The sequence below is a fragment of the Phoca vitulina genome, unplaced genomic scaffold, assembly GCF_004348235.1.
Source record: "Phoca vitulina isolate PV1807 unplaced genomic scaffold, GSC_HSeal_1.0 scaffold74, whole genome shotgun sequence".
NCBI classification, from domain to species: domain Eukaryota; kingdom Metazoa; phylum Chordata; class Mammalia; order Carnivora; family Phocidae; genus Phoca; species Phoca vitulina.
Window position 1 is genome coordinate 3,907,950 of NW_022589777.1, and position 15,081 is coordinate 3,923,030.

At 37.5% G+C, this 15,081-nt stretch overlaps 1 protein-coding gene across 26 annotated transcripts in view; it reads right to left on the minus strand.

Moving 5' to 3' along the window:
• DLG2 (discs large MAGUK scaffold protein 2) overlaps nt 1-15,081 on the minus strand; it is a 1,693,368-nt gene that overhangs the window by 594,420 nt on the left and 1,083,867 nt on the right. For 25 of the 26 annotated variants that reach the window (XM_032393569.1, XM_032393582.1, XM_032393556.1 and 22 more), the window contains one exon: nt 7,927-8,051. The exons of the other annotated variant lie outside the window; for it this stretch is intronic. In XM_032393569.1, the coding sequence (XP_032249460.1) occupies nt 7,927-8,051 (125 nt within the window). The remainder of the gene's footprint in view (nt 1-7,926; nt 8,052-15,081) is intronic. 26 annotated transcript variants of the gene reach the window in all.

Below are 15,081 nucleotides of genomic sequence, written 5' to 3' on the forward strand. Positions count from 1 at the left end.
TTTGCAATCATCCAAACTCATGAAAGCTCCATGTGGACAGGTAATCTAAAAATTCAGCAATCTCTTATGCAGTTTTACTTACTTAAAATCTTCTATTTCCTTAAACAATCTGAAAGTCGGTCTTGGGTATAAGCGATGCTTGGAAGTTGCTCTCTTTCCTCTGCCTGGTGCTTTTCATTTGCTCAGAAAATATTAAGTTTATGTTTGTCTTCTCCATTTCCAAGTTATATGTTGTCTTTCACTCCTAATGATCAATTTTTTTCTTCTTCTTTCTTTCCTTCCCTTTGCTCCTTTTCTTCCCTTTCCTCTCTCTCTTTCTCCTTACTTCCTTATTTTAAAATCACTAGCGAGTTAATGGATATGAATTAATGAAAAAAATCAGAGAGTGAGTTACCAAATGACAGCCAAAAGGACAATGCTGTGGTTTATACATGGGAGTTGTATTGTTGAAACTTTGATCCTGACCTCTCAACTTTGGTCAATATTTTCAAACCTCAGTGTGATCAATATTATTCTTGCTTGAAATCAACATGTATGTTGTCTTGGATTTTATAAGGACAAAGCCAGCCTTACCCATAAACAGACATGGAAAGAACAAATGAAGCAATGGATTTAAAGAAAACTTTTTTTCTCATCTTGTCTAGGAATAGATATTATTGTGCTGAGGGCTGAGAGATTAAATTGTGTCACTTGTCAGGAAATTGGCAAGCAGCCATATTTTTTGCCTGCTACTACATGCTGCTTTTGTGCTGTGGATGGGTTTAATAAATGCACTGTTGTGTAAAATGTCATTGTTGTATTGCCAAGCGGAGGCTGTCATGTGATAGTTCTTCCCCAGGATGACAGATCAATATTGGTCCGCAGCAATCCAGGGACTTGAAGCCACACAAAGGGCATTTTTATGGTTCAGAAACAAAAGTAGAGATAAAAATCATTCTCCAAAGCATGGAAATATATCTATTTTGCTCTAGAAGAAAACCTAATGTTCTTTCCCAAATGTTCTTACTTTAAAGATAGGTAATGTTACCAAAATTTAATGACCACTTCCAAAAGAAAAAAATACAAATAAATCGTAACATTTTGAAAAGTTCAATCTTACTGTTAGCTGTCAAACAGATGCAAAGTAAAACAAGGAAATACACCATTGTTTATTTTGGTAAACAGCCCCAAATTATATGTGTAAGCGCATGCGATACTGACAACATATTGTAAAATAGGCCTTCTCCAACATTGCTGGTAGAAGTAAAATTTAGTACAGTCTCTCTGGAAAGAAATTTAGCAATATCTGTCAAAACTCTTTAACATGATCATACTTTTTGGTCTTGAAATTCTACTACCAGAAATATACTCTAAATTATGAAAAACAGGGTCAACAATGTCTTCTAAAAGATTGCCAATTATTTAAAATGCTGAGAAACTGAAAATAAACTCTTAACAATGTAAATGGTAAATATATTTTTAAACAACAATTAAAATAGTTGTAGAGGATTTCAAAAAATTATCTAGGGAAAGGTTTATGAAATAAGGTTATGTGAAGTTAAACAAATGCTAAATGTAGAGAGCATGATCTAAACAGAATTTTAAAAAATGGCAAAAAACCCCAGAAATAAATGCACAAAACATGTTAATAGTGATTGACTCTGAGTAGTGTAAAAATTAATGTGTTGTGTTTTGTTTAATTTTTGTCTACTCTTCTGCATTTTATATATATCCCACAAAGGACAACTATCATATCCCCAAACACATATACACAATAAGTTTTATTTAAAAAGAGGTTACATAGGGGAAAGATCATTGTCCAGAGAAATTCATCTAAATCACTATATGCTTTCTTGCATTGCCTCTTAACTTAGCCCTCGTTCCCCATTTTCTCTATAGCTCTGGCTCTATCTCTCACTCTAGCTTAGACTCACATCTCCAGCCATCAGATGAAACAGATCTCTGCTATCTCTCCCCTTGGGGCACTGGTTTCTTCCCTGTTTCTGACCTTGGTCTATCTCTTGCTTCTCATTGTGCTTTCTGCCCCTTGCATCCAGGTGTGTGAAGGGCCTGCGACCAGCTGTGAGGTCTGCTCAGTGTTTCTGAGGTTCAGAATGTGGTTTGGCTGGCAGAGGCTGTCAATGGGCAAGCCACTCTGCACTCAGCCATAAGGGAGTTTCAGAGTCAGAATTCCATAGTGTTCATCTTCATTTTCAATTGCTGAGTGATAAATTGCCACAAATTTTAAAGTTCAAAACAACATACATTTTTTATCTCAGAGTTGCAGTGGGTCAGGAGTCCGAGCACAGCTTAGTGGAGCTCTTCATTTTGGGTCCCATAAGACTGCAATCAGGGTGTCAAGGTTTGCTTTGTTTGTTTGTTTAGTTTGTCAGCTGGATGTTGTTCCTTTCAGGAGCATGGGGTCCTTTTCCAGGGTCATGTGGCTATTGTCAGAATTTAGCTGTGTCACTGAAATCTTCTATCTCACTAGCTGTAGGCTGGGGACCACTCTCAGCTCCTAGAAGCTGCCCTCAGGTACTTGCCACACGGCCCCCTCCGTAGAGCCTCTCACAACATGGAAGTTTGCTCTGTTCAGGCCAGCAGGACAATCTCTTGGCTTTTAAAGTCCTCACTGGATTAGGTCAGGTTGACACAATATAATCTTTCTTTTGATTAACTCTTAATTACATTTGTGAAATCTCTTCTGCCACATAAAACAATATTATCAGGAAAGTGATATCTCATCATACTCACAGGTTCTTCCCACACTCAAGGGGAAGAGATTATACAGGATGTGGGTCATTGGGGGTTATTTTAGAATTCTACCATAATTATCCCTTCCTGGCTGTCACAGACTTGTGGCTTAAGTTCAGCGCGCAGTTAAATGGCTGGCTTGGTGGAAGAGCTGTGTTGAGGGCCTTGAATTTTATATAGCTCTCTCATGCTTACCGTTGCATTTAATCCCTACCACAGCTTTCTGAGATCTATGCCCCTATCTCCAATTTAACCAGTGAGGGAACTGGAGCACAGAGAGCTTAAAAAAGAGTCTCAAGGCCATACAGCTAGAAAGTAGAACTTGAAATCCAGGTCCTCCAACTCCAAATAGCATGTTCTTTCTTTTACATCTCTCAGCTGGGGCAACCCCTGAGACCTGAGCGCACTTTGGAGTATAATCTCATTAGGGAGAGAACCGCTTCTCATTTCATCCGTTTCTTAAGCTTGCACACTCACCTTACATTGAGTGTGATTTAGCTCATGCAGGAAGGCTTTTTACAATGAACTTGGAATTCCTAGAATGATGTATATGTTAGTGTTCTATTGCTCCTTAGAAAATGACCACAAATTTAGCAGCTTAAAACAACACCCATTTATTAGCTCACTGTTTTCATAGGTCAGAAGTCTGGTGCAGTATGGCTGGAATCTCTGCTTAGGTTCTTGCAGGCTGAAATCCAGATGTCAGCTGAGTAACAGTCTTATCTAACTGGAGGCTTAGAGTCTTCTTCTAAGCTCATGTGGTCATGGTAGGACTCAGTTCCTTGCAGATGTGGGACAGAAATCTCTGCTTCCTTGTTAGCTGCCTGCTTGAAGACCCTCTGCTTCTAGAGACCACTCTCATTCTTTCTCACACGGCCTCCTCCCTCTGTCTTCAAACCAGCAACAGAGGGTGAGGTACTTCACACATTTTAAATCTCTTTTCTGCCACCAGCCAGAGAAACTTTCCACTTTTAAAATTCATGATTAGATCAGGCTCACTTGACTACTCTCCCTATCTTAAGGTCAACTGTGTCATATAACATAACATAGCGTAATCACAGGAGTGATATCTCATGATAGTCACAGGTTCTATGGATTATGGTGTGAATCCTGAGAAGTGACATTTTTAGAGTGCTGCCTACTACAGTGTGTCTTTAAGTGTCTCCCTGCTCTCCCCCAGCATAATTTAGAAAGTAAAGACATGGACATTGTAGTCAGACTGCCTGGGTTCAAATTCTGGCTCCAACAAGCTTGTGTAAGTTACTCAACCTCTCAGTGCCTCGATTTTCTTTCTTTTTCTTTCCTTTTTTTTTTTTTTAAGATTTATTTATTTATTTTAGAAAGAGAGATATATATAGAGAGACTTCAAGGTGGGGAGGGGCAGAGGGAGAGGAGAGAGAGAGAATCTCACGCGGACTCCCCGCTGAATGCAGAGCCAGATGCCGGGCCTGATCTCACCACCCTGAGATCATGACCTGAGCTGAAATCAAGAGTCAGAAGCTTAATTGACTGAGCCACCAAGGCACCCCAGTGCCTAGATTTTTTTTACTTGAAAAGCGTGGGTCTCACTTGTTGTTGTACACTTTAGATGAGTTAATGTGCCAGGAGAATACTTCAATACATTGAAGCACTATGTTGGTCTCTGCTATTATTATTGCTGATCTGATTATAATATATCCACTGACGTTGAGTCCAAATTTCTCCTCTTTTGGGGGCAGACCCATCACCTCATTTTTCTGGGCCTCAGCTTCATTATAAATTTTTAGTGTTATCTAATTTTCAAAAATGTAATTTATCGTGGAAAAGAGACACTTAAAAATTTTAAGTCTCTAACTCATATGGAAGAACAAAGAATTTTTCAAGTAAAACATAACCATGTTTAGTTTGTGAGCTTATTTTTTAAGTGAAGGAAACATAGCAGATTCAGCTAACTGTATTATAAGCTCAAGAACAGAAATATAGAGCCTTAGTTAATACCATACTTGTTTCTAAATGGGCTTTAATTCCATGTTATAAGCAGGAGAAAAAGGGCTATGAACAGAAAGGAACAGGAAGCTTAGGGAAAGATGTGGCAGCTGAAAGGAGACTGAAAGAAAGATGGACGGGAAGAGAGGAAACGTAATAGAAAACCATAGAGAAAAAGAGAAAAACAGGCAAGAGCAGAGGAAAGACCACTGAGAGTAGAGAGAGCAGATAGGGAAAAGGGGGGAGACATTGCTAATATTTACTGAGCATCTAATATATGCTGATTAGCTAGGGACATAAGTTTTCTCACTGAATCCTCAGAACAACTCAATGGAATAGGTATGAGTATCATCATTTTACGGAGGAGAACACAGTGACTGAAAGAGTCTAACTTTCCAAGATCAATTATATTAGTATACAGAGCTTAGAACCTACATCTTTCCAGAGCACATTGTAATGTGCTGCTCCCCTATCTGAAGCACTAATGGTGAGATAAAAAAATACTCCTCACAGCTTGTTGGCCCATCTTTGAACAGTGTTCCTGCCACACTGAGAAAAGACTTCTTGGGTGGGCTTGGGTGTTACTGTCCCTCAAAACTACCTTATGGTGCTAATTACTTGAGTCAAGACATTTGGATCCTAGTTAAAGCAGAGCCTCCAAAGATTTATGCCTCAGGATAAATCACTCTTCTGAGCCTCAGTTTCCTCATCTGTAAAATGTACATTTTGAACTAGATAAATTGCCAAATTCTAAAAATCTATACTTAATGTCCTGCTGCCAGATTTTCAACTGATTGTTATTCTTGATCTCTTCAACGTCTCCTGGCCATCCCTGTTCATGGCAGGAAGCAGTGAGGTGGGAAATAATCTCCATGGTAGTAGCAAGGATCTATCAAAATGAAGTGGAGACCTACCCAATAGCTCTCTTCACATGAGCAAAAGTCTGCAATGTGGGCTGGGGAGTAGGTATATTTGGATGCTTGAGTTAAAATCACTGTTCAGTTTTCAAAGTTGTTCACTGTACAACCTTAGGAGGCAATATTCACATACGCAGTCCTAGACCATAGCCCTGGCTCCAGGAAGCCATCGTAATGATTCACAGGTAGAGGTCAGAATAAAGAAAACTGTAGCTCAATAGAAAAATAACCAAATTTGTAATGTTTAGAGGTGCCCCTTAACATTGTGAAAAACTTTACCTTTGAGAGTTTTTAGGCAGAGACCAAATGATGTAGAGTCTAGAGAGTACACAAGTGATATTCAGTATGAATTTTTGGATGTATTCAAAGCTAGCTGGATGATCTTCTTAGTCTCTAAGCCTTAATTTCATGAGTTAATATTATGGCCAAATACTAGTATCTACCACATAGGGATGTTGTGAGTATCTAGAAGACTGTATGTGTTTATGTACATCTCTATTTCTATCTATTTTAACACAATGCTCCACACATGTAAAAAGATCAATAACTTTTAGCTAGCATTATGATTATTCTCTTTACAACTACTGAATGCTGCTTCTAGTAGAACTTCCTTTTACCTCGATAGGCATGAGACTGCCACCTAGATTTGCAAGCAAACAATGGTGGCACTGCTGCTTTTCATTCTTAACTGTAGGGTAAGCATGTTTAACATAAAGGCTCTTCTACCCCAAACTTAAAGCCAGAATTTGGCTAAGAGAGGGAAGTTCCTCTACTTCTAGGCAGAGTGGTGTGAGATGAGGAGATCAACTGTGGACCATTGATTTCAGAACTATCTTCCAACAACTCTATTTCTAAATTTTGAAAATGGTGCTTCTCCAGCATTCAATACTAGCAAACCCAGTCCCCACTGTGACTCATACGAATTACACAGTATCTTTTTCAAATTGTTTACTCTTGTAGCATGGATATCTCCTTACTCAGAAATTAATCTCATCAATTCAGTTTGAAAATTCTATTGTCAAAAAGCAGGGGTTTCCTGTGGGAGTGTCACTCTTGTTTTTCATGTTGATAGGAGATGCAGATGCACCTGAAAAAAAAAATCCGTGCTTCTCTTCCACAAGCTGTCCTAAGGAATCACTGCATCAGAACAAGTGGCTAGGGAACAAAAGTGTCCTTGGCTGCTTTAAAAGAAAAACACTAAAATAGCGTACTTATGTTTAATGAAAAAAAGCAGACTGAGGACAGGCTACAGAGCATACATTTGTGATTCTTAGTTCACAGTGTCCACTGTGGCTCCATGCAAGCTCATCATTCTTACCTAGAGGACTTTGCTTATGCAAGCCTCCCTCTTCTTACTCATTAATTTACCCTCCTACCTCATCTCCTTTAATTAATTAATTAATCAATCCATTCATTCATTCATTCAGACAGAATTTATTGATTCACTTCTATATATAACTTCATGGCCTGAGGGGATACACAGTGTGGTGGAAGCACTAGAAGAATACTGGGACACGTTTTTCTCCCCAGGGAAATCTCTTCTAATTGTTCCCTACAATGCCTTGTAGGGGGTGCTTTGATCTCTGATAGATTTTTATATTATTTAGTAATTGTCCCATGTGTGTGACCCTTAGTTCCCCAAACAATCTTCAGTTCTTTCAAGAGTGGGGGCCCTGGCTCTAGCAGCTACGACTCTATGCTGAGCTCCATCTACCTACTTAACCTCACATTGTGGTCCTCATCCAAGTCAAGTTGGTTTCTCTCTTTGTTGGGATAACTTGTTCTTTCTCCCTCTGTGTTCTTGTTCAGATTTATGGGGTTAGTGAAAATCTTAATAGAATCTTCCTACGGAATAGTTTTTAGACTCTCTGTTCTAACTCCTGGAGAAAGCCCTTATAAATGGTCGCTGAATCTATGAATACACACAGTATCTATACCATTGCCTTATTTGCTAATACTATTTACAGTAGATTGTTTTTTGATACATTTTATTATTTGCTCACTAGCTCTGAGTATTCTTCCTTCCAACCAGAATGAAGGCCCCATGGAACACAAGATTTTTCTGCGTACTCTCCTTACAGAGCCAGGCTGAATGTTAAACGTAGTGCCTGTCAACAAACACAAATTAAATACTAGTTTGAATTTTAGTAAGTAATAAGAAATCTGCAAAGTCATTACGGAAAGCTTGCTTTGACAGCCATTTCTTTCAAGTACAGAGCTTTGTAAAATTATTATTTTCCAAAGGTATAAACATGTCTCATTGATGTGGCAGATTTACTTTCCAAATAATTCTAACGTTTCAGAGCTTTACCTGAGTCTGCCATCCTCTGCTGCAGCACCACCTGGTATAATCTTCGTAATAAATATGCCAGGGTCATCTCCAATGTGGGGATTATCTGTCCCTCCAGCAATACTGAATCCCAGGCCAGAATTCCCCTGGAGAAACAATAAGTAGACATTAAATGATATGGCTGTCACCTAAACCTAGTTCCCCTTGCACTTCGAGTTATCATCTTACTACTCAAATGGAAATCAGGTGATAACAGTCTTCTATACAAAGCTATAAAGTGCACTGTCAGCAGACAAAGGAAGGTCAGGAAGAACACTCAAGTTTGTCTCTGTGTTGCAAGAATTTAAGGGGTCTTTCATTTTTGCTTATTCAAAGGGCCTTATATTTTTGCTTTTAAGAAAAAAATGCAGAAACATTAGCGTCAGTTGTAAAAATTATACATGCATATGAAAAAGAATGGAAGGAAACCAGTTACATGAAAATTGATTTGGTAGGGTAGTGAAATTTGGCTGTTTTAATTTTATTTCCAGTACTGTTATGCATCAAGTAAATGTGTTCCTATATAACAAGAAGCTTTGACTTCAGAAGGCAGGTCTCCCTTCTAGAGTTATAATAAATGTGAGATATTTTTCAGTAATAAACAGAATTTAATTTGCAATAGATATTGACAAGGAATGTATTACTACTGTGGCATGTAAATGTGATAGTTTATATTCTAATAAAGCTTTCATATTTACTCATGCAGATTACAGTAATTGACATCCAATGTACATATAGCCTTCTAAATCTGTACGTAAGACATAATTAAAGTCTTCCCCAAATTCACAAGCCATCTTACTTAATGTATTTATTATTTACATATTTTCCTTTAATCTACATCTCCCTGGCTACCTTATGTTTCCATATTATGTTCTGATGTTTTTTTCTAATTCGTATTATATTTTAAGCCATATCCATACACCTAGGTAGTGTTTATAATTATCCATTTTAAATGGCTAGATACTATTTCATCAAGGTCATAAACTATCATTTATTTAACCAGTCCTCTATCACTGGGTGTTTAATTTCACTATAACCAAGATAGCTTACTAAATTTACAACTACTTGATTAATTTCTGCTCTTGGATAAAAAGAGATGAAAACTAAGAATTTAGTAGTTAATCCAGAAAAATTAATTAAGACACTCAATTAATCAGAAAAGTTCAGTGTCAAGATAAGATCAGCCATAACTTGACAGTTACATCACTACAAATGTCAAGGTAATGTTTAGCAATTTTTATTGACTGAATAATAAAAATTCCAGAAGGCTGATTTCACAATTGTACATTTATGTGGAAAGGTTGAAATTAATAATTCAACCATAACAACTAAAATCCCATGTCTTTATACTTCTGACATTTCTCTAATTCTGTTTTTCTTTGAAAAAAACCAATGCTCATTGAACAGAGATATTACTCAGTAGCAGTCATGTAATCATAAATTTATTTAATATTTGTTACACACCAGTGCTGTGCCTGGCACTGGACTAAGTTCTGGGACTACAGTGGTGAATATGTCAGTTGATGAGGCACATGAAGAGGAAGGGCAGAGTGTAGGAGTGGCCAACAGAAGAAGGAAGCATAGGGACTTTTCCTGAAGGTGAAAAGCAGCTAGTAACTTTTAAGGGGGTCAGGATGGGAACTGGGGTGGAGGACAGAATGTTCCAGTCAAATGAAGAACATATGTAAAATCTCTGAGGTGAGAAAGGGTATGCCAGGTCCAAGACATAGACAATAAAGCTCAAATGAAGAAAGCAAAATGAACTGGATGAAATAAGTATTTACCATGAGTGCAAGTGAATCTATTCTTGGCTTTAAGTACCTATTGGTAGGATTGGTTGAGTACCTGTTAAGTGTAAGGCTACAGGGAAGCTAAGGCTAGAGGGAATAAGACCAGATGATTTCTCCCTTCATGGAATCCAAGGAAGAGCAGAAAAGGCAGTGATAGTCTGGCATCTGGTAATCAGTACATTTTCACTGTAACATAAACTACATTGTCATGTATATAGTTACCAGGACAACATTTAGGTGACATATGAGGCAGTTTCTCTAAGATCTAGGGGTTTTGGAAGGAAAGAATGGGAAGATGAGTATTTTCATTGTAATTTGGGTCTAGTTCCAAGAAGATCAACTGGAGAATATTGGTCTCACTAGAATCAGCACCTCAGAGATAATCATTTCCTGAGTAAAGGGGTAAGGAAAGAGGCAAGCACAGACTGGGAGGTACACAAATGCTTTCTCCTGACAATATCAATACCTTTGGAGAAGGCACTCAAAACTTTGCCATTTGAGAAACATACTCATTATCTAGCCCTTAACCTTATCTTCTTCATTTCCAGCTTTACACTTTCACTCCCAGGAATACTCAGCTGAGCTGCTGGCCCTTTCCTGCACAGTTGACATTATGACTCATCTCTTGGCCTTTACTCATGCTGTTTTCTCTACCAGAAACTTTCCACCTCCCCTTTGCCTGGCACAATTCTTCCCATTATCCAAGATAAGGCTCAGAAGGCATGTGCTACAGAAAATATTAAATGATCACTCCAACTCCACTTCTCTGGGTAATTCAGTCCTCTTTTAAGTTTTTAAAGATTTCTGTGCTTATCTATGACATGCACTGTGTTATTCTGAGTTTATATATTTATGAGTCTGTCTTTCCTTCAAACTAAGGAAACCGTGTAGTATTCATCTTTGTTTCTTGGTACTTTCTCGGGCACATAGTATTGTTCAGTAAATAATTGGTGAATGAATGAAGAAACAAACTTACTGAGAATATTTAAGATCTAAAGGGAAGACACAGAAAGGACACAGTAAAAGTCCACAATGTGTTAAGAAATATAATATACAAGTAGAAGCCATTTTGTTCTGTGCGGCTAAAAGAATAAAAATGGAAAGCCCAGGTATCCAAATTGTGGCTTGGCTGAAGGATGAATGATGAGACAAAACTGTCCAAATTGGGGCCAGGCTGTACTGGGGGGGAAGGAGGATGCTCTACTGATAGAGCAGCTGCTTAGTTACTGGACACAAGGGACCTGAGCATTTATTGAGAGGTTAAACTGGACGACTTTAAAGGATTCTTCTGGATCTTTGGCTAGATTTGTAGGAAAACTACTCTTGCCAACAAAGAAAAAGGAATGCTTTAGCGGTAGAAGTAGATCACTACTGCATTTTTAAAACTTATCCTGTGAATCAATAGATCTTTGAAGTAATAGCTCTGATGACAATCTAGCAACTAGTATTGTTTTTAGAAATGACTCTACTATGGAAAATATGGTGGCCTTCGCATCTCCTAATATACATTCTCCTACCCTCAAATCTACTCTGAGGAAAAAGAATGAATGGATCAAGAAATCCATAATGAAAAGTGGTAGGTAGAGGCAGAGTATACCTGGACCTGTGTTTCCAGCCTCATGGATTTCCAAAAGCAAATTTTGTGCTTCAGTTAAAACCAGTTTGCCAGCTGGGCGTGGCCAGTCACTGCGGTTCTTTAAAGGATGTGCATGTAACTTCAGCTAAGGAAATTATTGTAAGTGTTTTCCTGTCTCTCCTTATTGTTCTTTCCCAGCTGTCCCTTTCGGGCCTTTGCTACCAGCCAGCAGCAGTCAGTGGAACGAGGGACAGATAACAAGCAGCAGTGAAATTCCTGCTCGCTGTTCTCCACGGCTGAATCACTCCAGTCCCCTGACAACCATCCCGGAGCCAGCCAGCTGCAGGGCCAGACCCCAGAACCTCTCAGTTCTGAGCAGCGATCTCTCCATGTGAACAGGCAGACCACTGGCTAACACCCTTAAATCCTGAGAATTGTGGCTAATTAACCGAGTGTTGATATTTGACCCAGTCAATGGCAACTGTGAGGTGCCACGCTAGTGAGGGTGGTCCCTGTACAGGGCTCTGGGTGGACTGCTGTTCCCTTGCAGTTGGGCAGATTCCATGACTGATGAACGTGGCTGGCATGAACCATTCTTTCTCTTGGTTCCCAATCCTTCGTATTTGCCGATTCTCCCCCAGGAGCACAAGTCAGCTGCCTCGCCAAATGGTACTTCCGCTTTCATGTACTAGGCTCCATCTCTTCTCAGAAAACGAATCAACAAAAAAGAAAGACACTTTACCATTTAACTGATGGTTGCAAATATAAATATAATATTCTCAGGAAATTTCCTCTTTCATTCAAAGTTTTTCTCTAAATGAAAATTACCCCCCAAAATGGGGTTACAAAAAAGAAGAGAAAAAAAAATATCATAATCATAGGCATTTATAGAATTTTTTGAAAAGATTTTATTTATTTATTTATTTGAGAGAGAAAGAGAGAGCTCGAGCAGGGGGAGGGGCAGAGGGCAAGGAAAAGAGAGAGAGAAGCACACTCCCTGCTGAGTGCAGAGTCCAAGGCGGGGCTCAATCCCAGGACCCTGAGATCATGACCCAAGCCCAAGTCAAGAGTCAGTTGCTTAACCCAATGAACCACCCAGGCGTCCCTACAGAATTTTCTATTTATAAAGAATTTCTTTGACTTTTTAGAAGTTCTTATTTTAAAGTATTGTTTAATCTGGTAATTCAATTCTAGGAGTTTATCCTAAAGAAATAATCAGAGATGTGTACAAAGATTTGTGTTCAAAGCTTCATCACAGTATTATGTTTTTAATGTTAAAAACAAAACAAAACAAAGAACAACTCACAACTGGAAACAAACATTCAAATGATGGAGAAATGGTTAAAAATACTCGGTACATCTATCTGAATGTGGGACTATTTTGGAGCCATTAAAATTGTAGTGATAATGACAATAGGAAATGCTCATTATATAAATGTGAGAGAAAAAAATATATGGAATTTTAATTACAGTATGATCATGGGTGACACTGAAGATATTAAAGCAAATGACTTACTTTTAATGAGAAAAATATTAATTACTAATTAATAATAGTAAAAGTGTTTAATAATTCAAACTAAGAGGGAGACTTTTTAAAAAATTATGAAGTTCTTAATAAAATACAAAAAATACAAAAAATACAAAAATACTAAAAATTCTCTAAAGGACACTAACATTTATTGCATATTTATTATGAGCTAAACACTGACCTAAGTGTTTTATAATCCCCCATTCAGTAGATACTATTTCCTCCTTTTTATACATTAAAAAACAAACAACAAACAAATGAAAAACCCTGAGGCTGAGAAAAGTGAAGTAACAGCTAAACACAGAAAACAAGTAAACAGTGGATTTCAGATTCAAATCAAATTTGTTAGGCTCCAAATATCATTTTCTTTCCATTATATCACACTGCCTTTCCTGGGAAAAATAATTTGATGGTGGATACATAATAAAAATGATCATACTAACAAACCACTATTTTGGATTTTTGAAAAAGGTCTAAACCACTCCTATCAATATCTGAAAATATTTAAAAAAATTCTTTTTACTTTTTTTTTGGCAGGGCTTGAACTCACAACACTGAGATCAAGACCTGAGCTGAGATTGAGAGTCAGACGCTTACCTGACTGAGCTACCCAGGTGTCCCAGAAAATTTCTAATGGAAAAGCATGGATTTGGGCCATTCAGACCTGGGTTTGAGTGCCAGCTCTGCACTTGTTAGCTATTTGACATTAGCTAAGTTTTTAACTTTGAGTCTAGACTCTTCATCTGTAATATGCAGATAATACCTACTTCACAGTAGTGTCAGAAAGATGAAAGCAAATGACATGTATCAGCAGAGTCCTGAGCACAGATCTTGGTACATGGGAGATAATCAATCATTACTAGTTCATCTTCTTTGGTTTGACACATAGTACTGTTAAAAGGGTCTTTATAAGTTGAGGACAATATGGGAGAATAGAAGTCAGACAGTGTGTTCTTTCATTCATGCCTTTATTCATCCAACAACTATTTGTTGATGAGTTTTAACCTACACTTTTACTATATGTTATTTCTTTTGGTAAAGATAATTTAGCTAAAAATTCGAAATGTGGGGAAAGGGATGCTTAGATTGGCAGTCCTGAAAATTGTTAGATAAATAAAGGCTAGATAAAGACTCAAACTCTTTTAACCTTTAACAGCCATGTCCTGTTTTGAATAATACTGAAATTTTATATATCCTGTTACTGACTCCAAGAATCCTATACACCCCCCTCATTCCAGGAGGATCTATATGTTGCTTTAACTCTCTGCCAAGAATCATCAATATACAGGTCTATTTTCTGCACAGCTGCTCCAGCAATGACATTTGTTTATTTTTATTTAATATCACTTATACTACAAAATAATATGCATATTGTTTTTGGATATATCATCATACCTCAGCCTCTAATCTGTAAGTTTCTGATATACATTCAGATTGAAAATTACTAGTGTAAAATTTGACTAGTGATTAACCACAGAATAGTGAACAATATTAGTAAGATAGAAGGAAGATCTCAAAAAAGGCTAAAACAAACAATAGCAAATTAAAGTAATCCTCAAGCTATATGGCAGGAGAAAAATGTCACTTGACAGAAAGATCCATTGGTTAGCAAATAATCTTCCAAATTGTTTTGGAAGATATTTTATTTTAGGCAGTGAATCTGGAATGGCACAAAGAATAAAAAGATGTCTTTTTTCATAGATATTACTTGTTAAAATCATTCAAAGTTTTTCTCATATACACATTCTATAACATACTGCAATATAAAAAGATGAATGGCCACAGGCCCATTATTAGAGTATAAAGATATGAGTGTAATTCGGACATTTCTAACTACTCTTGCTTACAGTTATCTTCATAAAGATTTTCCTCCTCAAAAAAAAAATGTTTTAAGATGTTATCCAACAATCCATGTATTTTTGAATAACATTCTTAGTCTAGGGATAAGAGATGCCTGTTTTCACTTACTTATAACTTCTAGGAGTTGCATTTAGGATTTGCTGCTGAAGAACCACCAGGAGGTCTGTGTTTGGGGACTGGTAACTGGAGGAAAGTGTTTTCAGGGGTTTGGGGTGTGTGTGTGGAGAAGAAATGGTTTCAATAAACAGGAGGAAAGAGAATGCTAGTTTACATTAGGCCAAAGAACTCATGATAAGTAAAGGGGTGATAGGCTAAAGGTAGATTACTATTTTTGTGAAATAGTTTTATTCTTAGGAGAGACACGTGGTAGTGTCTGATGAGAA